This window comes from Leuresthes tenuis, unplaced genomic scaffold (genome assembly GCF_036924035.1).
Source record: "Leuresthes tenuis unplaced genomic scaffold, fLeuTen1.0.hap1 SCAF_9, whole genome shotgun sequence".
Classification (NCBI taxonomy): Eukaryota; Metazoa; Chordata; class Actinopteri; order Atheriniformes; family Atherinopsidae; genus Leuresthes; species Leuresthes tenuis.
This window is the reverse complement of record NW_027325363.1, coordinates 19,748,100-19,770,452: the sequence shown is the minus strand read 5'-3', so window position 1 is coordinate 19,770,452 and position 22,353 is coordinate 19,748,100. Positions and strand designations below refer to the sequence as shown.

At 37.9% G+C, this 22,353-nt stretch overlaps 1 protein-coding gene across 1 annotated transcript in view; it reads right to left on the bottom strand.

The window, feature by feature from the left end:
• The window catches only part of si (sucrase-isomaltase), a 65,500-nt gene extending 45,208 nt beyond the window's left edge, over window positions 1-20,292 (bottom strand). Inside the window, exons 1-15 of the mRNA XM_072391757.1 lie at window positions 20,169-20,292; window positions 18,481-18,566; window positions 18,125-18,245; window positions 16,412-16,521; window positions 16,022-16,173; window positions 12,977-13,148; window positions 12,592-12,691; window positions 12,014-12,126; window positions 11,769-11,894; window positions 9,032-9,163; window positions 8,369-8,488; window positions 5,155-5,268; window positions 4,529-4,613; window positions 3,810-3,927; window positions 361-532 (exon numbers count right to left, since the gene is read on the bottom strand). Coding sequence (XP_072247858.1) covers window positions 361-532; window positions 3,810-3,927; window positions 4,529-4,613; window positions 5,155-5,268; window positions 8,369-8,488; window positions 9,032-9,163; window positions 11,769-11,894; window positions 12,014-12,126; window positions 12,592-12,691; window positions 12,977-13,148; window positions 16,022-16,173; window positions 16,412-16,521; window positions 18,125-18,245; window positions 18,481-18,566; window positions 20,169-20,292 — 1,845 coding nt within the window. The remainder of the gene's footprint in view (window positions 1-360; window positions 533-3,809; window positions 3,928-4,528; window positions 4,614-5,154; window positions 5,269-8,368; window positions 8,489-9,031; window positions 9,164-11,768; window positions 11,895-12,013; window positions 12,127-12,591; window positions 12,692-12,976; window positions 13,149-16,021; window positions 16,174-16,411; window positions 16,522-18,124; window positions 18,246-18,480; window positions 18,567-20,168) is intronic.
• Window positions 20,293-22,353: the final 2,061 nt, after the last annotated feature.

Genomic DNA, 22,353 nt, shown 5'->3' with positions numbered 1-22,353 from the left:
CTCTTGCCAATCCCTTTGTCTGAAAGCTCACGATAGAGCAGTGTTTTCAATTAGCAACTAAATCCTTTTTTTAAAAAGACAACAGAGAACTATTTAAATGCCAGAACCGCATGCTAAAAGAAAAAAAAACGCATCGAAAGCTATGTCTTGCTTCAAATTTTTTCCATACTTTCCAAACACTCCCAGATTTTGGTTAAAATATTTTTGCGACATTTTGCCCAAATTAAAAACCAGCAATCGAAAACCTTAAAATATAGTTCCCTATGGTTCTACAAAGTCTTTTCAGGGCAATGTGAATATATTTTTCTGTTGTGATATTATTACTGTAAGTATAATATGAACTGAAGGATTGGTACTCACATAGGGAATTCCAAAAAGTCCAAACTCCAGCATGCCAGGTATGGCCCATTTTATGTCATTCCAGTTGGCGGCATTGTCCCCCAGCCAGTGACCTGCATATTTTCCCACGCCAGGAAAGGAAGAGCGGGTCAGTATCATGCTACGGTTTCCCCCAAACACACGCTGCAGGGCTCTGTGAGGCAGTAAGAAGAGAACCAAGAGAAGACTTAGACTTAGATTAGAAAACTTTAATGTCCCCGAGAGGCAATTTGTTTTACAGTACAATCATTGACATATAATCTATAAACAGACATTGAACCAGACATTTACAGCACTATATGTCTAACACATAAACATACACATAACATACACACATCAGTTAAATATAGTACACTAAAATAGAGCATATTGCCCTTCCCTACCAAGCCTAATGTCATAAATAAATCTACAGCACTATTTATCTAATAACATGTATGTCAAGTACAGTAAGAAGGAAATTGCACTTCCCTAGAAGGCCTATAAAACATAAATAGGTAAGAACTACTGCACAGTGCTGCAAATATTTGTCTAAATCAACAGCACTATTTATGTAATACGTAACATACACACATCAGCAATCAAATACAGTAAGAACTATATTGCACTTCCCTAGAAGCCTATGTGTCATAAATTAATTAAACTTCTATGCAGTGCTACTAATATTGTTTTAGTCGTACTTCCCCCCGCATTTTATTTAATTGGGTTATTGCCATTGGAATGAAAGTGTTTTTTACTCGGATGGTCCTGACGTTAGGGTATCTGTATCTACGACCAGAAGGGAGTGGCATGAATTCCACTGAAAGTGGTTGTGTCCATGCAAACCCTGCCTGCCTTCTGTTGTAATCTGGTCAGATATAGTTGGTACATGTCTACCTGTTGCTTACCAATGATTTTTCCACAGGTTTTAACAATCTTCCCCAATTCGTTCCTATGGGTGATTTTGGAATGCCCATACCATCATACAATACAGTAGGATAGAATACTATCAATAAAGGACTTGTAAAACATGGTCAGAATTTTGTTATCAACATTAAAATAATTCAGTTTTCTAAGAAAATACAAGCGCTGTTGGCCCTTTTTAAAAACAGCATCAGCACACTGATCCCATGATAGCTAAGATAGAGAAGTGGAGGTCATTAACACAATAAGGACATAGGGACAGAAAAACCACAAAGAAGAAAAAGATATGAAGCACACATATACACATGCTCAAAGATAAAGGAAAGAAAATATTTTTTTCATGAGGACAGAGTCAAACTTCTTGTACTTTTCTTTCTGTGTTTTATATTATATTTTAGCTAGAGGGAATTTGCAGCAGCATTGATCTTCGTGACAGTACTGTGCCCTGCTGATGTTTAAAAATGTGTCTCCTGCCAATAATACATGTAAATTAGATGATGGAAGGAGGAAAAAGAGGAAGGGAGTGAAAAAAAGGAGACAGATGAAAGATGAACAAGCTTCAATACTGAAGTAGTGAGTCAGCAAATCCTCTGGTACAGTTAAAATCATTTGTTGAAACCAGATTTGCATTTGTGTGACTGACCACATGTAGCTTAAATATTATTTTTTTCATTGTGTGCACTTTTTTGTACATTTTGTAGATTTGAAGAACTCCCACACACTCTTTTGAACATACAGGGCTGTGGCAAAGAGTATTGACCAGTATCTCTTCGGGGTACTCATGCTCTCTTGTAGTAAATGTAGCATGTACTGTTTAATAGATAGAGAAGAAAGACATAGAAGCAGCCACTACACTGAGTTAACCACGATTGGTTGAATTCCTTCAAAAAACAGCTTTGACCGATTGAAGCATTATCTGTGGGAGTCTCTGGAAGTGTGTAGTATAGTATGTGTGGTATCTGGACCTAGACTTTCTATAGTATCCCATGGATATGGAGGTGGTGCATCTCATGAATGATCATTCAAACTGAGATTTGAGAGATTTGGAAGGTGGGTCCATAACTAGGTCAACCACAAACTGATTTCTGTCTGATAGCCATTATTTATCCAAATACTCATTTTTTCTTGTTTTCCTGCCTCTAAAGTTCAATATCATAAGGCTATTCTCTGTCATGTATGTGTGCATGCGTTTACATTTTCCATCTGTTCAGCATCAAAAGCTTCTGTGTGGATAAGGAATTCTGATTAGTAAACATGTCCAAACTTGGCTGCTCTCCCTTATGCTATGTCATCCGTGAGTAATTTGTTTTTCATACACTTAACTCTATTTTATGCACTCTGCTACTTTCCTAAATATGATTGTGGTGTTTTGTGTGCAGATGTATTCAAAAGCCCAGTTCTTAATACATGATCCCATATTTTAAGTTACTTGGGTTGTTCACCTCAAATGTGTTCTTTAAGCTAGCTTGCAGCCTAAGTACAGTACAAGCGAGCATAGCTTGAGCAAAATATCAGAATGATTCAGTTCAAATTCTGGCTAAGAGTGCTTGGCTAAACTTGATAATTTGTTAGCTATAACATCATTGTATCTCTATTTTCTTAATACAGAATGTGAATTGGGTATTTTCTAATAAAGTTATTTTGAAAATGGTCCTTTTAAAGCACTTACTAGAGTGTGCACTAACACAAACTGCTTTAGGGTAGATTGTTTTTACATCTCAACAGAACCTTAACAGAATCTCTTCTTAAAGAGTAGAAAAGAGCATGAGTTTAGTTTTGGGATAATTTTTCACCAATGTTAAACATATTAGTGAGGTAGTGTATATTCCAATACTTGTATCATACTGTACATCTTTAGGCTTGTGTAAAACGCTATATAAATCTTATAAGTCTTAATGTACTGTACAAAAACTATTTTGTCAACATCCTGCATGATGTATACATAATTATCTATAAACCTAGAAGATTTGTAGGTATAAAATGCCAATTATTTGTCATCAAGCTTGCATTTGTGTCATCATTTGGCAGATATCCATGATCCATATAAGTTTCCATGCCTCAGTGATTATACCCTGTACTCAAAGTGATGCTCCATTGTAGGTTTGTGAACATAATGGGCCATTAAACAGTTTCAGTGCCAGACCCAGATCAGAAATTCATTCAACAGCACCCTGGGAGCTGGGTCTCATTAAAGCATACTTCTGCACATGGGATCCAACTTACAATTGTCTGCAAGAGTTATAGCCTATGATTTAGAGCAGGGCATAAGCCAGTGCACTGCAATGAACTGACAGAGCTTTTGCGTGCCAGCTCAATAATTTTGTTTCGGGGTCACTGTTTAATAAGCTCTAATTCTACAATACTTGATTTGGAATTTTGCGAATGTTACACTGTTTTCACATACAGCATTTCAGTACATTTTAAGTTCACCATTGCATCAGTGCTCTGAGGGGGGTGCAGAAAGTTGGCTTCCACTTCACAAGTCAGTCAAACAGTAAACTGCTCGTGTCAGTGATTACAAACGCACTCACACTTCAGTAGCCAGCACCATAGAGTAGCCATATAGACTGTGGACATCATAGTGGCTCCCCCAGGCCTGCATGGCATCCATACACAGTGTCTTACTGTACATCACCTCATCAATGATCCCTGCGGGAGGAAAAGAAGTAAAAAGATGAAGGAGAAGTATGGGGTCAATACAAAATATAGAGTGAGGAAAGGAACATATAGAATGACAATAAATAGTGCAGCAGAAAAGGGGAACAGAGAGGAAATGTGAGAAGGAAGAGCAGTAGAGCAAGGGAATGGCTAACGTGGATTGCAATAAAAAGGAATCATCAAGGTAGCAAGCATGCCTTCTCCTGTTATAGTCATGCTGTCTGGTGCACTGTGGGAATAAATTACATGGCAGAAGAGTCCTTTTCACAATTCATCACTAGGGAGCCAATACTTTTGATTAGCTTCCCTTTGATTTTGACTTACTTTATGAGCTGCAGTGCTAATTTAACAACATTTGGGCTTAAGCTGCAGTGCACACCAATGATATCCACTGTTTCTTCACATTAGGATACTATTAAAGCGCCATGTACCCACTGTCATTTTGTAAGCTTATACAAATTAACAGTGCAGAGGCTTTATTTATCTATTGCATCCCAAAAACCCAAGACAAGTTATGAATACCAAAATTGCATAAGAACACCATATATGTGTTATGATTATGGGTCAGAGCAAAGAAAATAATGAGTCTCACTTGGAGTGAAAGGGGGGTAGTTGAGGTTGTTATCAGCACAGCCCTTTGTTGATCCTTTTACGAAACTAGCCACTTCATTCATGTCCTGAAAGTGCATATGTTTTAGTGTGAGGACACACATTTGATAAAACACATTTTCAAGCTCGGTCTGACCATTTTATTGAGTTTAACCATCTATAACTTCTTACATCAGTGTTAATGAATTCAGTATCCCTTTACAAAAGTGATAACATGCTGAGTAGGAACAGCACTTGTTTTTTTTTCTCTCTTTCAAGACAGTCATAAGTTAAGTGGCCTGAACTAAGCAGATGCCTCATGAGGAGGTTTAGGCTGGACATTGTGTGTGTAGCACTGAACGGCCTGAATGAGTCTAAGCCTGACTTTTAGCTGAGAAGTCATTAACCATACAAATTTCAGTCTGTTTTTGAGTCAGCTTTTGCTTGGTGCTCTTTATTGGCCTCAGTCTTCAACCCACAGAGAAGTAATTGCCACTGAAAATTGCAAAAAATCTAAGCTCACTGCCCTTGTTTGTGTGTAATTGGCTGCAGAATAATGCCAGGTTCAGAATATCCAGCTATTGAACAGCTAATTACTGAGTGCACTTTATGTTTTGGAAACTGACTCACAATCCAGAGGGCATCATGTTTGATCTCCCTGTAGAATCGCTCATACTCATCAGCCCACCAGTCGATGCAGTTTTGGCTGGTGTAATCTGGAAATACTGTTTCTCCCGGCCACACCTGTGAGGGAGAAAATGTGAGATACTGTTTGTTTACAAGCCTCACAAAGACTTTTTCAAGCATCTTCCATAAAGCATAGTTTGCCATCACTTTTTGAGGTTCCCTGCCAATAGTAAGAATTTCAAGTTTTCTTCAGGTTTTTGGCAGAAATTTCTTGTAGTAAAACGCCATAGTCTTCTCATCCTCCTATTCAAATGTTGAGATCATCAGCAACATGTCTAACTGCAAAATGACGAAGCATGATCAGCTGAAATGTGTAGGAGTGAACTCCATGGGGGGAAAAGAAAACGAAAGAAACTGTAACTGTGGGGGTGTCTGAAAAACAGCTTAGAGATGTGAGAATGATGAAGAAAAGAGAGCAGAGAATAGATGAAGTAAGGGGTGGGATTGATGAGAGGGAGATGGCAAAGGAGAAAGGGGATAAAGAGACAGACGAGTTGAGGAAGAGGACAGAGAAGAGGAGAAATCGATAATGCAATAGAAATATCTAGACGTGACTGTGTGTTAGAAGTTGTCCTTAATGACATGTATTGAGAAAAATGATTAATCCACACAGCGGCAGAGATTTCCTGTTTTTCTGTAACTGTGTGTGCATTTGTCTCTGCAGAAACCCTTCTGTAGAACACAGATATATTAAATCTCAAGGTTTCACCATCCTGGCCATATTTTAACTTTATTTCCACCGGCAATAACTTTACAACCCGGTTTGTAGCAAGGCATGAATCATGCTTATGTGCGCTCACGTGCATACACACAGATTTATAGGCAGAGGTTTTTGGCAGTTGGTCAGAATTTCAAGGTCAGAGCTTATTGATAGACTGTTGCAGAAGCCATCTTCTTTTCTCGTGTCATTCCTTCCATTTTCTCGTGTCATCTCCAGATTTGATCAACTTCAGATTTCTAACTCTAACAACAGGGCAAACACTTCCTCTGCTATTCATAGCTGCTTACTTTAATGTGACTTTTTCTGTTTTTATGATCTTTCCTCCTTTGTGCTGCCTAGCTATCTGTCTTTCTTCTTTTCTGCCGATTTCTATCTATCCCTATGCTTATCCTTCCTCCAAAATGTCTTCCTGCCTTCCATCTTCTCTGTCCCTTTGTTCTCTGTGCCTGATTATCTGTCTTTTGTCTCCTGCATCTCACTATGGCTGGCTTCATGTGTATGTCTGTGTCAGATACTCTGTAAGACAGCCAGTCTGTCTCCCTGTGCATTCCCCTCTAATCTATTTTCTGTGCTTGTCTGTCAGTCCATGTTTCAGTCTGTCACCCTCACCTTTAAACTTAGATAGACTCTCTTTTCTCTCCCTGCTGGTTTGTTTACTCCCATCAATTGGTCTGAAAAAAAATCTTCATATGTACAGGTGAAGTCTTTCCATTGTTTTCCTTACACAACGAAACATTTGGGCCACCAGCATAAGCTTTTATGCTTATCCTTGCAAGCAATTATCTTTTTCTAAAAGCAGAATAAATACCACCTAATCTGCCATGCAGGGACTCAGAACATTTTAAGATTAAACACAAACGCAAAATCAATCCATATGTTTGACCACTTCATAAACAGCATGAAAAGGCGATAAGTGGAGGGACTAATCGTGTGCGTAATCAAAGGCAACACTATAAACGCACAGGAGCAACATACTTTCACCCCCTACTTCGACACTCTGCGGGGAAAAGCTTTTTAAACTTGTGCTCAATGGGGAGTAGGATCAAAAATAACATTCTGGGGGCTTGAACTTCCATTAGAGAGTTTCACCTGGTTTGATGGAGAATCTGAACCAATTACGAATACACATGGATACACAGAAAATGAACAGATTCGTTGTTCCACTATGTGATCTTTACAAAATGTAAAAATTCAAACATTTACCAAAACATGTAAAGGCACCTTCCATGAATTTAGATTTGTCTTATTTTAACATCCATATTAAAGTTCCTTTTACCACTAAAAATAGAAAATCAGGTTTAACAAATTCAAATGTTAAATAAAACCACCTACAGTCTGAGAAAGGCGAGTTTAGTTAACCTGTGTGTTCCATATAGAGTGGTGAAAGAACTAATACTGACTACTTGCAGGTTGGGGCTGCACAGCGACTTTGCACGTGTTGTGAACGGCTAATGACGGAAGAAGCTACCACAGCTGATGGAGCAATTAGCTGGGAGGTAGTAGGGCCTAATAATCGCTCCCCAGACTCAGCAAGCAGCTGCTAGCACCCTGCACTAGACACCAGCCAACTTCTACTCGTAGTTTGTGGTAGCTTCTCATTTTATGACAGCCAGAGATGTCGGGAGAGCCACAGTAGCATAAATCCCCTCTCACTGAATGAGAATTAAGGTGTAGGGTCAACTGAAGCTATTTTAATGACATCAGAGACTTTTTTGTGGATAAAACTTAAAAGTGAAAAATTTTGAGGAGCACTGATAAGGTTTTAGGGGATTAATAACTGCTGGAGTGGGACTTTAATGTTTATTAGTATGCATGTGTGGAATATTGGTGTAAAACTAAATAATCTGTTTAGGCTTTATACTTTATACAAATTTCACTTTTATTTGATGATATTACAGTAATGTGTCATGATTGGGTTTTTTTTGTTTTTGTGGTAAAATCGACATCTGTAAGAAACTCAGAGTAGACTTTTTTTGTTGTAATTCGGCAAATCTATCGCAGATAGAAGAGATAGAAGATAGATAGAAGTCTCAACAGGCAAAATATCAAGGTTTAGACTGTAAAGATACAGGATCTTATAAGATTGGAATTTTAATTGCACTAAAAATTGAAAAGTAACAATAAATAGAATAAAACTAAAAGGTTTGAAAGTATTAAGATTAAACGAGGAAAAAATATATTGATGAATTTTGACTTGATTAAATGTTTTTTGCCCTTTAAGACGTTTATTTCTTTTAAACTCTTATTTGTTTTCCCTCTGCTAACAACACAGGTATTCCATGTCTACTTCTGAATTTTCCCTGAGAGCAAACAGGACTAATATGACATCATGACCACCAACCCACGACACCGCTTGACCTGTGCCGTGACGACACAGAGTTTAAGTGAATTCAACTTCACTTACAGCCTTCATTTGTTCAAACAAACACAACTCACCTCTCCTAAAAGAGGAGTTTTCCCATCTGCTTCTGTGACCCAAGCGTTCCTCGCAGTCCCTTGGTCGAAGGACTCATACGGAGCATTTCCCAGCCTCTTACTGGTGGCTATTGCAGGATCCTGAGGACACAGGGAGAAGTTCATTAGAATACAAAAGACCTTAGTCTATAATTAATGAAGAAGAAGCATTTTTCTTTTTTGCGTTGACTGCAAGCTACAGAACATTGCTGCCACCATAATCAGGATTCAGAGAGAAACCCCTCTTGGTTTTATGGTGTAGCTGATTTGAAAAAGAAAAACACATGATTTAGGTTTATCTTAAAGTGATTCAGTATTCTGAGAATAACCTCAAAGTAATACTTTATGCTGTTCTTCAGGGAGCAGTTTATGTTAAGTCTGAGAAAGCAGGTCATTGTTGGAATCCATCATTTGACCAGCTTTATACTGATGTACGCTGTCAAGCTTGTGCAATTGAAATTTTTTGTCTTGCATCATTATAGCTAATATACATCAACCTGACGTTAGGCCTGCAATAATTTTTTTTCTTTTTTTTTTTCAAACGCTAAATTCAAGACAAGTTGTCTAAAGCATTTATTTGTAGTTGCATGGTGGTGTAAACATTGTTAGTTATTATCTAATGTTCAGGAAGGAAGTACTTCTTACCAGGATGGGGATGTATCTCTGTCCCTTCTCATGGAGGTAATCATGAAACTGAGGCAGCTCCTGGAACTTTACTTTGTCGTAGGTGAAATCTTTCTTCTCCTCCATGTAGTCAATGTCAGTGTACTGAATGTCCTGTTTGGGGAGAAGAAAGATGCTTTCTGTATAAACAGCGCCAATCAAAGCAGCTATTCACAACATCGGGGAAAAAAAAGAATCCAAGAATCTAAAAAACTCTCCTAGGAAAAAGTCAGATTCCAAGTCTTCTTTGACAGAATGTTCATTGGATGAATAACTAAATTGGATGAACACATTTTCCTTATACAAATTAGCTGTCATGAAATATTCAAAGTTTAATTAGAAATGCTGAACTGCTGACATGGCTTCCACCAACGTTGGAATGCAGTGCAGGGGCTCCGCAGGGTACTGTTTTAGTTACTTTTCTTTTCACCATCTACACATCGGACTTAGATACAACTCAGAGTCCTGCCACATACAAAAGTATTCTAATGATACAGCTGTTGTGGCATGTGTGCGTGGTGGACAGGAGGGGGAGTACAGGAACCTTGTGGAGGCCTTTACTGACTGGACCAAAAATAACTGTCTTCTCCTGAACACCACCAAGACCAAATCCTGGTGGATTTCAGGAGAGCTAAAACACCAATCAGTCTGCATTGAGGAAGAGGAGATAGAGACTGAGCAGTCCTACAAATACCTGGGGGTTGTATTGGACAATAAACTGGAGTGGTCTGCCAACATAGATTTGGTGTACAGGAAGGGACAGAGCTGTCTCTTCTTCCCGAGATGGCTCAGGTCCTTCAATGTCTGCAGTGATATGCTGCGCATGTTTTATCACAATGTCATTGAGAGTGCACTGTTCTATGCTGTTGTCTGCTGGGGGAGGCACCTAGACAAACTGGTGCAGTTGGATAGAACAGACTAACTATTCTATTCTATCAATTAAAATCTACATTTGCATCTTGTCGTGCATTGAGTTCAAAATCAATCTTAATACCTTTTAAATGCATCCAATTATGTTTCTACTTTTGTGTATAACTCAGGCAGAGTCATTAAAGATTGAAAGATTGAGCATCTTAACATGTCTCAAATTCCTCCTCCTACCATATATATATATATATATACATACATATATGTAGATCAAACACTACTGGGTTTGGTGGAAGCGCAAAAAAACCTTTGTAAATGTGCTGCCAAATCTTGGAAGGACAATGGGAAAGTTAACAGATTCTTCTTCTTTTATTTGTCAGGGTGTGACTTTATGCTTGCTCGCTGTCTTTCTGATGCCTGCCAAAATCTACTTTGTATCAACAGAGCAGATGGTTTGGAAGGCTCTGCCAGATCTATCCTCTAATGGTAATCAGCTCCAGACATATTAGGGAGAATGTGATAATGCCCTCTGTGGTCTAACTAATGGTTATCAAACATCTCCCTGAGTACAACAAGACAAGAAGCAGCTGCAGCATAATGTCTTTGGATATGAAAGAGTGATTGCAGATTATCAGAGTGAAATATTGAGATGGGTTGGAAATTTATTTGTATTTGATCTTTAGATAAGACTAAGTTCAGTCTGCAACCTTGATTGGTGCATTCAGTGCTGAGTTGTGAAACAGTTGAATGTTTATAGGGACATGTGAAGATTAGGCTTAGTTTACTTTTTCGATTAGGGGAGCAGAAAAATCTTACATTAGTTCTCTGTACATGACTTCTTACTGTCATTCACCTTTACAGCCCCAGCAAAGATAAGCAGTGAGGTTCATTTTCAAGAAAATGTCAACCAAAACTAGTATTTGTCAAATGTCTCAGCAGGGACAAGGTGTTGGAGTAGTTTTAACATTCAGATCGGGATGAATGAGATAATGAATGGAACTTACTCGATTGATCTTTGATAAGTTCCCAACATTCAGTGGTGCTTGAAAAATAGTGGTTCCGGGACTGAACCTATACAGCCCAGCAGACTCTTCATTATTTGACAGAAAGCTGAATTACCCCGTCTAAGCTAAAGGCCATCCCTATCACTCTGACTGTGTGTCAAAGTCGTTCTTCAACCTCCATTCCACATCTCTACAGATAGAGTAGTGGTTGCCTCTGGAATCACCTAGTGGTGCATGAATAGTTCACATTCAAAAAGAAATCCACAAAGTGACATATGATTGCCTTCACTAACCCCCCCCTAAAAGCTACACAGTTGGGTAGCCATGCAGTGTCATCAACTTACTTCAGACAGCTGGCATTTAAAATGTGTTAAAGCCCCCTCACTCTTCCTTTCTTTTTTTTTTCTTTTTGTCATATTTGTTGTGTTCACTTTTTGAGTTTCAAATGAAAAAAATATTAGAATAACAAAACACAGTCATATCTTTTTTCTCTTTCTAGAAATTGGTTGTTTGATCGTGATTTCATGCACCATGCTATTTATCCCGATGAGAGTTTATTATTCACTTTTATTTGGGACCTTAAAGTAAAAGGAAAAAAAAGTAACTCAAGAACTCATATGAATTCCATCATAAAAATATGTTGATATTCAGGGTGCCAGCGTACGCAACAAAATAATGTGCTCTGTTGGTGAGATTTTTTCCACATAGTCTTTTATAAGAATATGACAGCAAAATCAAAGAAGCTTCTTTCAGTCTTATATAGACCTGAAAAAAAACATAGTAAAATACGATGGGTTTACCCAACCTAAAACAAAAATTAGCATTCAAAAAAGCAAGCAGACACTTACATATGGGAGGCCGATGGCACGGTTCCTTTCCACTGTTTTCTTGATCTCACTTAGGCTCCCGTAGTCCCACCGAGAAAGCTGGAAACCCAGCGACCAGTAGGGAGGAATGACAGGCTTGCCAATGAGCTGGACAGCATAATTGGGCATAATGTTAATGCTGTTTCTGTGCCAAAGTAACTTGGATAACTCACATGGAGCAAGCCAGATAACTTGCTTTAAGTTTCCTTTTAGTTTCATAAAATCACCTCGACAAACTCTTGCACCACTTGTTCTGGTGTGTCTCCAAAGACAATGTAGAAGTCAAGGATTCCTCCAATAGTCCTGTAGGTCACAGCTGGGGCAGGCTGCAGGGTCACCTCTGAAGAAAAATACAAGAATAAAATAAAGATGGAGAAAATGGTAACTGAATCCTAAGAATATTGGAGAAAAAAAATAAAGCCTTTATAGAAAGCAGATATAAGTGAGAGAGACACATCAATAACCATTTCTATTTCTTTCTGCCATCTTCTTTGGCCATGCAATATTTTCTTTGATTTATCTGCCCAGTTCTTTAATTGAGGCAACAAAATATCCATAGGGGTTTGTTAAATTCGTTTACATCGAGTAGATGTGCCAACCTTAATTTTCATGTGCCTTTCATGCCTATATGATTATGTAGCATGTCTTTGTAAGTTTGAGCAAAAACAGTATAGAAAGATTATGTTTTCAATTCACTCTTTCCTTTAAAAGTTGTGGGTTTTTGTAACCGTAAAGATCTCAGAGGAAGGTATCCAAGTGTGGTTGGAACTGTGTGTATTGCGTGTGAGTGAGTGTTCGTCTTTACCCATAGCGTTGCTGTTCAAGAGAAAGACCCCAAATGACTTTCCACTCTCATCTTCCATACAGAGGAAGAAGGGATGTTGTCCATAGAGGTTATGTGTTCCCTGTAGGGATGGCAGAGAGGAATGAAAGGATTTAGGGAAGAGGTGTTAGTAGCAGGAGGGATGTGAGAGACTCACCCAAACTGAGGGACTGACTACACTGCCTAATCAGCTTATATAACATTCAGTTCTGAGATCTTAGAGAAGGAGTATACGGACGTGTAGGGATCACAAGTAAACATGCCACTGAGGCTCATGTACACACTTCTCAGACTTGTCAAGCTGACTTGATTTGGAGTATATGATACAATTAGTTTGTGTGTGTGTGTGTGTGCGTGTCCTCCTTACCCCATTAGGGAAAGCATCTCTTGTGAAAATCGGCCATGTTCTCCAGTTTGTGTCGTGGCGATATTTCGTATGCACATGCTCTCCCAGGCCATAGATATTATGGGACGGGAGCTTAGCAGACAGCTGTATGTACTGGTCTGCAAACACCAGTGGAGCCATTCTAGTGTCAAACCTGAATGTGTTTTGAAGGAAGAAAAAAAAAAGCAGAAAACAAACAGGTGTGAGTGAGTGCATTGGGATGTGGGAAAAGGGAGAGAAAGGTAAAAGAAACTGAGAGTTCGATGGAGTGAGAGAAGAGAGCAGCAACAAGACAAGGACGTGTGGAGGAGTTATCACAGATAGAAAAACCTGGGAGAAGACAGACCATCCCATCAGGGTCTAATAAGCCCTCTGGGTAACATTTCTCTTGTCTTCAAAACAAGACATGCACTGGCAGTTGAAATAGTGAAGCTGCAAACAGCTGTTGAAACTTATAAGTTAAAGTTGTACGTGGAGTAAAAACAAATTGCTGATGAATAATCATGATAACAATATCATAAAGCAGTACATTTCATCATACAACACAATAAAAGTTCAAGTATGATGATAAGCTGATATGTCTATTAACATGTTGCTTTTAATGGGAGGAGAACGTTCATCCTTTAACAACACAGGTCAAAGAACAGAATCACATCACTCCATTTGCACAATCAGTATCTATTACTAACACTTTATACTAGTGCAATTCCTGGAAAAAAATATTCTGGACTGCATGGGGTGATTCTCAATGATGTTAAGAGCAAACAGTCAATCCTTATCATCACCCAGTATCATGGACTTTTCACTTGTAGCGTGCAGCTCATGTAATTAACACTGTCATCAGTCGGTTGTAAAAACATTACACAGTAAATACAGTACTGATATGGAGACTCATTATAGCTGCCAAAGAGTATTTGTAGTTTGAAATATGAAGAGATTATGTATATTTAGTTTGATGGTTTTAGGAAGTTTGTTGAAAAGCCTAATTCTAACCCTTCACTTGGATACACCACAGAACAGAGATATGAACAAAGGACTATGACAGTTGTAAAAAAAAAGAAATAGTTGGAGGTTGTCACCAGCTACTCTTAACAACAATAGCACTGCCTCTGGTTCAAGGCCATGTGAGTCGTTGAGAGAGTCATGAATGCTTCTCAGTATTATGGTAAGATAAATCAAAAGTTGTCATGTGGTGTTTAATGTTTAACTACATTTCTTGGCTGTAAGTGTGGAGAGTGAAAAGCTTTGAGTGGAACATTTTTCATAATGGAAAATAATTATTTTAGAATAGTGGCAATATTCAGCTCTGCACCAAATTAATGACATTAAAGCCCATTAAAGACAAAACTCTGAAATAATTCAATTAGGTTACACTGAAAAGGAGAAAACGACTGCTCTTCATGAATGTTTGACCAGAAAACATTGAAAGCCCAACAAGGGGTACGAGGAACTGTTCGTGAAAAGACAAAGATTCTGTTGATAACATTAATTAAGACCTAATTGATGTGATTTGTCACATCTACATTAACCAGCTGCTTCCAATGAAAAATGTCTTCTGGCTCCCGGTGCAGCAGGCTGGTGCTGCAGGTAAACCCAATTGTATTGTATTCAAAAGTCAGTTGAAATAATGGAGGAATTCAGCCAAAGATCTCTGATCTACCAGAATTGTGCTTTGATTATGGCTTAATACAGTGTTTGAAGCAAAACTGTGATAGATAGAATTTCCGCTGCTCTAATGCTCGATAATATGTGTTACTAATTTTTGGGACAATAAACCCCATGTTTTGTATTTGTTTTGGAGTTGTTGGTATATGGGAATACTCAGCCATAGAGATGACTGATTGTAGCATTTCAGTTAAGAAAAAGAAATAAAAGAAAAAAAAAACACCTCATTGTTATGCTGACAAGATGTGAAACTTAATTCTCTTTGGAGGGGTTTAGGAAAGCCACTATCTAACATCTGTTGTGTAGCTATTTTTGAAGTATGTAATACTTGTGGGCACAGAGTGAGTAAATGCTTTTGACAGCCTCTCTCTGCACATTATTTTTCCTGTACCTATCACGTGTGAGATAGACAGGCAGTCACCCATTACTCTTATACAAAATAAATCAGCAATAACCTTATTGGCTTAATTGCTGTCTCCCTCTCAATGTCAATACTTAAATGCAAAGCAGAGGGTGCATTGAACACATAAACAGGGTGGGGTATTCATGGCCTGTGGACTTAACTGCAGATTTGCGTTAAGCCTTTAATGTCTAAATTTGATAAATGCAAAGAAAGATCTTTCCTCTGCTTTTGTCTCACTGCGGACATTAAAGGGTAACGGATTAACAACTATTGACTAACAGTGAACATCAGTAACAACATTTTTTAGAAGTCAGATCTAGGTTTTCACCTTCCCAGTGAGAAAGAAAAATGAAAAACACACAAGTCATCTACCTTAAACATACATTTTCTCCTGGGAAGAAAAAGTTGCACAGTAAATGGCAATCAGATGTGATTCACAGCAACAGAACATGATGATTTGCCTTGAGTCATGCTCATGCTATTTGCTTCTGTTTATTCCAGCAGCAACATGGTTATTTTTTGTCCAAAAAAAGCCCTAATCAATGGAGCATTAATGATAATAATGGTTTAGAGCTATATAGGACTGTGTGTGGGCAGACTATTCTAAGAGTGAGTGCATCACTGTGATGTGGACCAGCTTGTCATACACTTAACTTGCTTTAAGAATCAAGTCAGTACAGTCTATTATGCACATTGACTGTGGTGCCATCTTAAATAATATTCCCCATAGCAGTCCGCTGGTTTATCAGTGGAATGCCTCTATCCTTCTCCATGGGTGCTGCTATGGCATATATACCATGCATAAAAGTGTATGGATGCACCCACTCTTATTTGAAACATTATCTGAAAAATGAATATTTAGTTGTCTTTCATATTGTCTCTACTGTTGATGACATTATAGATCTTAAAGCAGCCATGTTTTCAATCAACACAAATGCACACACATACTAAACACTCACAGGATTTTGTTGTTTTCCTTCCTGCGCACAGTGAGGCCAAAGGGTTTCTCTGTGATCACCAGTGTGTTGCTGATCGGGCTAGATGGGTTTTTGCTGACTTTAGGGATGTGCTCATGAGGCACCTCATACCTCTGCTTGTGGGCATCAGTGATCTGAGGGAAAAGCAAACAACCATTCAGACAGTATGTCTGTCACCTCTTCGCTCATGATCACCTTGTGTATAGTCCTCTTTTTTTTCCATTTACAGCCTTTCTTTGTAAAGATCTATAGATTAAATACTGCCTTTTAAATGAATTTGGCTCAGCTAAATTTACAATGCATGAATTTGTGCGCACGAAAGCATCGTGTTTGATGGAGAGAAAGAGACAGCCGATGCCTGTCATTGTTCACCTTAAATCGCAGTCGATTGTTCGTCTGCATTTCTGCGTGAAACAACAGCTCTTGTATGTCTCCACCATATAAAGAAGGAGAGGCCATTCTTCTCAGATGAGCTGTCATTTCTGCAAAGTAAAATACATGAAAGCACATTGTTAAAAATTATGATGCAGAACAGTGACTATGTTGAGTTGAAAGAAATAAATCAACTATAAAACTACTCAACTATAAAAGAAGTAAACAAAGAATTACTATTACTGAATAGCACTGGTGCTGTTTGATCATTCTGTTGTGAATGATTGGAACTGTCTTGTATGTGCCTTTGTCATGAACTTTGTACATATCATTTCTACCAACAACTATGCTTATAAAAACAACAAAGATGCATGCCATATTTTGTATACATTTATCTAAAAACTATTCTTTCTTTAATATTTCAATGATGGGGAAATATCCCAGAATTCATCTTATCACTGATTTAGACTAAGCATAATAATTGCAATTAATAAGCCTTTTTTTGTTCATATATTAATATATTTACTTCGAGCAAAGAGACCTCTACAGCTTCCTTTAATCACCTCTGATGATCTGATTTTGACATGTTCCCAGCCCTTGCCAAGAAACTTAACTTAGTTGTGTTTCCTGCCTTTGTTACCAGTACCCCTGATTTTGTCCTTTCGTTTGCATTAGTTGTGATAGCGGCAGGGTCGTGGGGTCAAGAGTAAACTTAAAAGTTTCAAATTTGTTACTTACCTATTTATTTATTGTTGTTCTTGTTGTGATATACAATCACTGAAAATATTTATATATTTTTTACTTACTTGACTAATTTGAATTTGATAAATAAAGTACTTTTCTCTTCTATTCTCTATTATTCTATGTACGGTTGGACTGGATTGGTTATATATCACATTCGACTGTCCTTAGCTTGAGCTTCTCATTAAATTCATCAGGTGACCTAAGATGAGACTCAAGTCCCAAGTTATTCATTTACCAGTATGATCAAAGAATGCAATAAACTTCAGTTCACTGTTGCCTCTGAGATATATATATATATATATATATATATATATATATATATATAGGCACTTTGCATCATAGCCCTTAGCCATAGAATTGCAGAACACAGGCATGGAAATTTAAAGAAATATAAGTTAGATATTTAACTTATATGTGGAGGGCTTTTTTGTATTCATACATCTGTTCCAGTTCTTCTGCACTTCTCAGGTGGCTAAGACAACATATTGTTTTTGACAGCATTCCGTTTAGTCTGAACAGAACCATTATTTTTTTTTTCATTTTACCTGTTTTGGATACAAGAACAGTGTTGTATTTTCAACATTTCTTTTTCAATATATGTTGTTTCATATTGTAAACGATCCAAGAAAATGTTGTATTACAGACTTAATATTTAAAAAAAGTTCCAACATTTCTTCTTGCTTTTACTCAGTAACTGAGTTCACATTAGGTGGCAAGATCAAGCAGAAAATGGGAAAACCTGCATGCTGCAAAGTCAATCATGTTGTCTGATATGCCATCCATGTCTTATTTCACAGAAAACCCAGCCTTAGGCAAAGTAAACCAAAAGGAAAAAAGATGAGACAGACTGATGGAATGCGGAGCGGTTCAAGTCAGAAGATAAGCTAAATTGAAAGCAAACTATTTCCATCATTATCTGAACACATGACCATAAAAACAAGGTGGAAAAAAGGAGAAATATGGATTTACCAAAAGAGTTCAGTTCCTTCATTGATTCAACTGTGTATCCGTGGTTGTTTGGGAAGAAACACCAGGGTACATTTCTCTCATCCAGGGGGCTCCAGCAACAACCACGCTGCTCACACTTCAACTGTTCAGAGAGGTTGATGTTAGCATCAATGTTGTTATTCATATTGTCGTTATTGTTATGATAAATAATGCCATCTTTACCACCACCATCGTTCTAATAATCATTATAATTACTGTAACCACAAGCAACATAATCATAAATCATTCTTTTCCAGAAGCAGTACCGGAAGAAGCATCCGTTATGGAGCTTTAACACAAACATGACTTTGCATTCAAGCAAGTGACAGTGACTGTACCTTTGAGGCTCCAGCATCTGGGAAACAGTCTACTCTCTCAGCAAGAGGAATGTTGGGGCACTCAGGAACAAAACTGTCAGTAGTTTCTGTCAAAGAGAAGAGAGGTTAGCTTGAAGAAAAAATGTCTAAATCAAAATTTCAAAATGAAAATGCAACAATTTTCTGATTATAAACTAGTTTGCTGTCTGTTCAGTAGTTTAAGGTTCATGTGCACATGCACCAAGCCATAAAGAACAAAGTGATCATAGAATCATGGCAGGTGATCGGGTAAAATGAAGATGACTGACTTTTACTTTACCAAACAACACTTGCTGGCACCACATAACCATGTGGTTATATGACCATGATACCCAAGGTCACTTAATAGAACATAAGCTATTTAACCGCAGAAAACACTAGTCGTATACTGTCTTCAGTCATAACACAGGTTTATGATTTGGCAGTGATTTGTTTGTTTTTGTAGGCAATGACAGTGACTTTCCTCTTGCCAAAAGGGGTGTCATAAAGTACCTTTACAGTACCGTGCAAAAGTATTCACCTGCTTTGTTATTTTTCTTTTTCTGTTATCTAAAAGTAATAGAATTGTGATGGTATAGTGTACATATTTGTTTCCCTCTCCAAAGCCATTGCTTTTGTAGATACCCTTTCGGCAGCATTTACTGCAACAAGAGTCATATGGTATATCAATAAGTTTGGCACAGCTACACACCAGGATTTTTGCCATTCTTCAAACCAATACTGCTTTGGCTCCTTCAAGCTGCATAGGCCTTTAAATTTCTTAAACCACTCTACTGGTGTTTTAGTAGTATTCTTGGGGTTGTTGTCATTTTGAATTATGGACCTCCATCCCAGTCTAAGTTCTATGGACGACCACAACGATTTGCCTGTATGAAGCACCATGAATATTTGCCCTTACAATGACTGACACCCAGACAGCATTATGCTGCTACTTCCATGCTACATGCCTTTCTTAAGGAGATGAGATGGCTGATCTTGTGCTACTTATGGCATTTTCCGTCATGGTAATTCAGCTTCCAGTTTTCCCAGTTTTCACTTCAATTTAAGTCTCAATGAAGTGTCTTCTTTCACATGCCTAGTTAATTTCAAATGTGATCTTTTTTTGGTTTGTTCTTCAAGCACTGTTTTGCTTTGGCTTGATTTTGTTGCGGATTCTGGAGCCTTTGAGAGCAGTTGTGCTTACTGAGCTCATTTGACACTTAGATTGCAGGTGGACCTAATTTAACAAATTATATGATGTCTGAAGTTAACTGGACACACCAGATCATAATTTGGTGTTTCTGCTACCTCCTATACCTCTGTATTATGTATGCATTTCACTGACATATGATGCAAAAAATACAGGAAAATTATGGCAGGTGTTGAACAGTTTTGCAAGGCATTGTCTGTTTTGTTCTAAAAGAAAATGACAGCAGACATGTTCCAGATTATATCTTGTTATGGGTACTTGTTGGACTAAATATCATTACACTGCCTACAGTGAAAATAAGATAAAGTGAAGCGACAGTATGCAGATGCTGACAATATGGTGCTGATGTATTGATAATTTTTTTTGTGTTTTAGTCTGAGAGTAAAGCTAGACTTTCATTAATTAATTACCCTTTTTTTGTGCCTTTGCATTGTTTTACGTTTACATATTTACTTATGTGTTAGTGTGATTTTTCACCTACCATCTTTGAGGATACCAGGTTCTCCCGTGACAAACAGAATTACCATGGTGAGGGCCGTCGCAGTCATCAATAAAAACAGAACTAGGAGGATCAGCTCCAAACTGGAGAACTGTCTTTTCCCCATCTAACATCCAAAAACAGACACATATATGCATCAATGGTAATTCCAACATTATCAACATTCATTGATGGCATTGAGTTTACTAAAGGCAAGGTCTCTAAGGTCTAGCAGCTTCCTTGTTTAATGAGAGTTATTGGCAAGGCTAACATACACACACGTGTCAAATGGAATTGAAAACATATATCTGACTAACACTTATATAAGTACAAGCTTCAAAATCAAAAGAATAGAGAGGAAAATTTTAAAGTCTGGTCTTTGCAGAGACACCCATCATATCACTCAAACAATTAAGCCTCACTCAGTGTGCTCTTGCAGGCAAAAAACAAGGTGAATTCCTATATGTGTGTGTGGGTGTCTGTTTGGATGTTTGTGAGCCTTAAAGCCATCTTGTTTAATGTGCTGTGAAGAGCAGGCGAGGGCATAGAGAGCAACAGAGAGCCAAGCATGTGCGTGCCTCTATGTTTGTAATCAATTGTGCATTATGGAGAAACACTGGAAAGCGCCTGCCAACATGCGCTATAACACACAGAAACAGACACACAAGCAACATTACAGTTCAAACCCATGCAGGCTCACTACTCTTCCTTTAGTTTTCACTGCGAGCCTAAAAATAGCTCCCACACAGCATATCGCTTTACTTCTCCCAACTCAGACACATTCTGATACAAACACTTACACACTCAACAACAAACTTTGCTCTGCTGTTGGTGGTCTGAGTGAATGGAGTGAATACTTGATATTCAAGGTTACTTGGAGATGTATTCTAAAAAGTTAAGAGGAACTGACATAAAGTGTGTACCTTGAACAACAACAAAAAAAAGAGGTTCCCTAAGAGCAAATACTTCCACACAATCACCTCTATCATTGACTTATTTGCCCGCAATCATGTGGATACAACTGTGTTATTTAAGATAACATAATTAATTATGAAATTTCTATCTATAACAATAACCTTTTATTCAATGCAGTATTTACTCAATTATACATCATGATGTAAATAGCTGCATCACCAACAAGTGCTGCAAGTCACACTGTAGCGAATGTTTGCTTCCTGTAAAATATAGCAATTGTAGTATAAGATGAAGATTATTTGTATTAACAGCTCGACAGCTTGCAGCTGCAGTCTTACCTTGGCTTTCTTTATGGTGACAAAATGATTCTTGGTACAAGTGAGATAGCGCCTTATAAAGCATAGGAGGTTATGTGGTCAGAGAGTATCGCGACTCATTTACTACGTACCGCATGTGTGGGTGTGTGTTTGGTAACCTCAACATGACCCCAAAGCCACAGAAAGTCAGATAGCCATCTGCAGGGTAAGGAAACAACTGCAGCCTAAAATCCTATATCAGCTTGTTATATGCTTGTATGAGCGTGTATGATTAAGTGTGTGTGCATGTGTACATTGACACGGAGGTATGATTAGCCTATAATTTCCCTCATGATGACTGTGTCGTTTGGTTGTTTTATGTGAGCTGTGTTTCTCCGTGGGTAATCTTTAACCCACTGTGACCACAGCACTACCTCTTGGTAATGAACACTCTTGGACAAACGCTCTCCACAGGACTAGAAGTTTCTCTCTGTTTTTAAATGTTTTTATTAAACAGTATAATAAAACCACAGTCAGAACAGTATATACACAGTAATGTGACAGCTGTAAGTAGGTGGGCATGTCTATTTTAAGTGTTTTGTCATAGGCAGATTGTCTTTTAGGACGCAAAGAATACAAACTATACTGTCGAAGGGATATTGTGGCTTTCTGAAAGATCTATTTATTTGCTTTCTTGCACTGTTTGAAGGTATTAACTCCCTTTTGTTTAGCAAATATGTTGACAAAGCAAGAAACTGCTAGCTTAGCTTTCCAGACAGGGTCAAATGTAACATCACACACACTTACAAAAGTCAAAATGATGGTTTTCATAAATTCACCTGTATCAATTGACAGCTTAAGTGAACAGTAGGAGAGAAGCAAAATTATTTAAAAAGGCTTTCCTTGGCAAATGCAACTTAGTGATTTAATGGAATTGCTAATTACCCTTTCCCATCATCATTTTGCAACTTATCTGG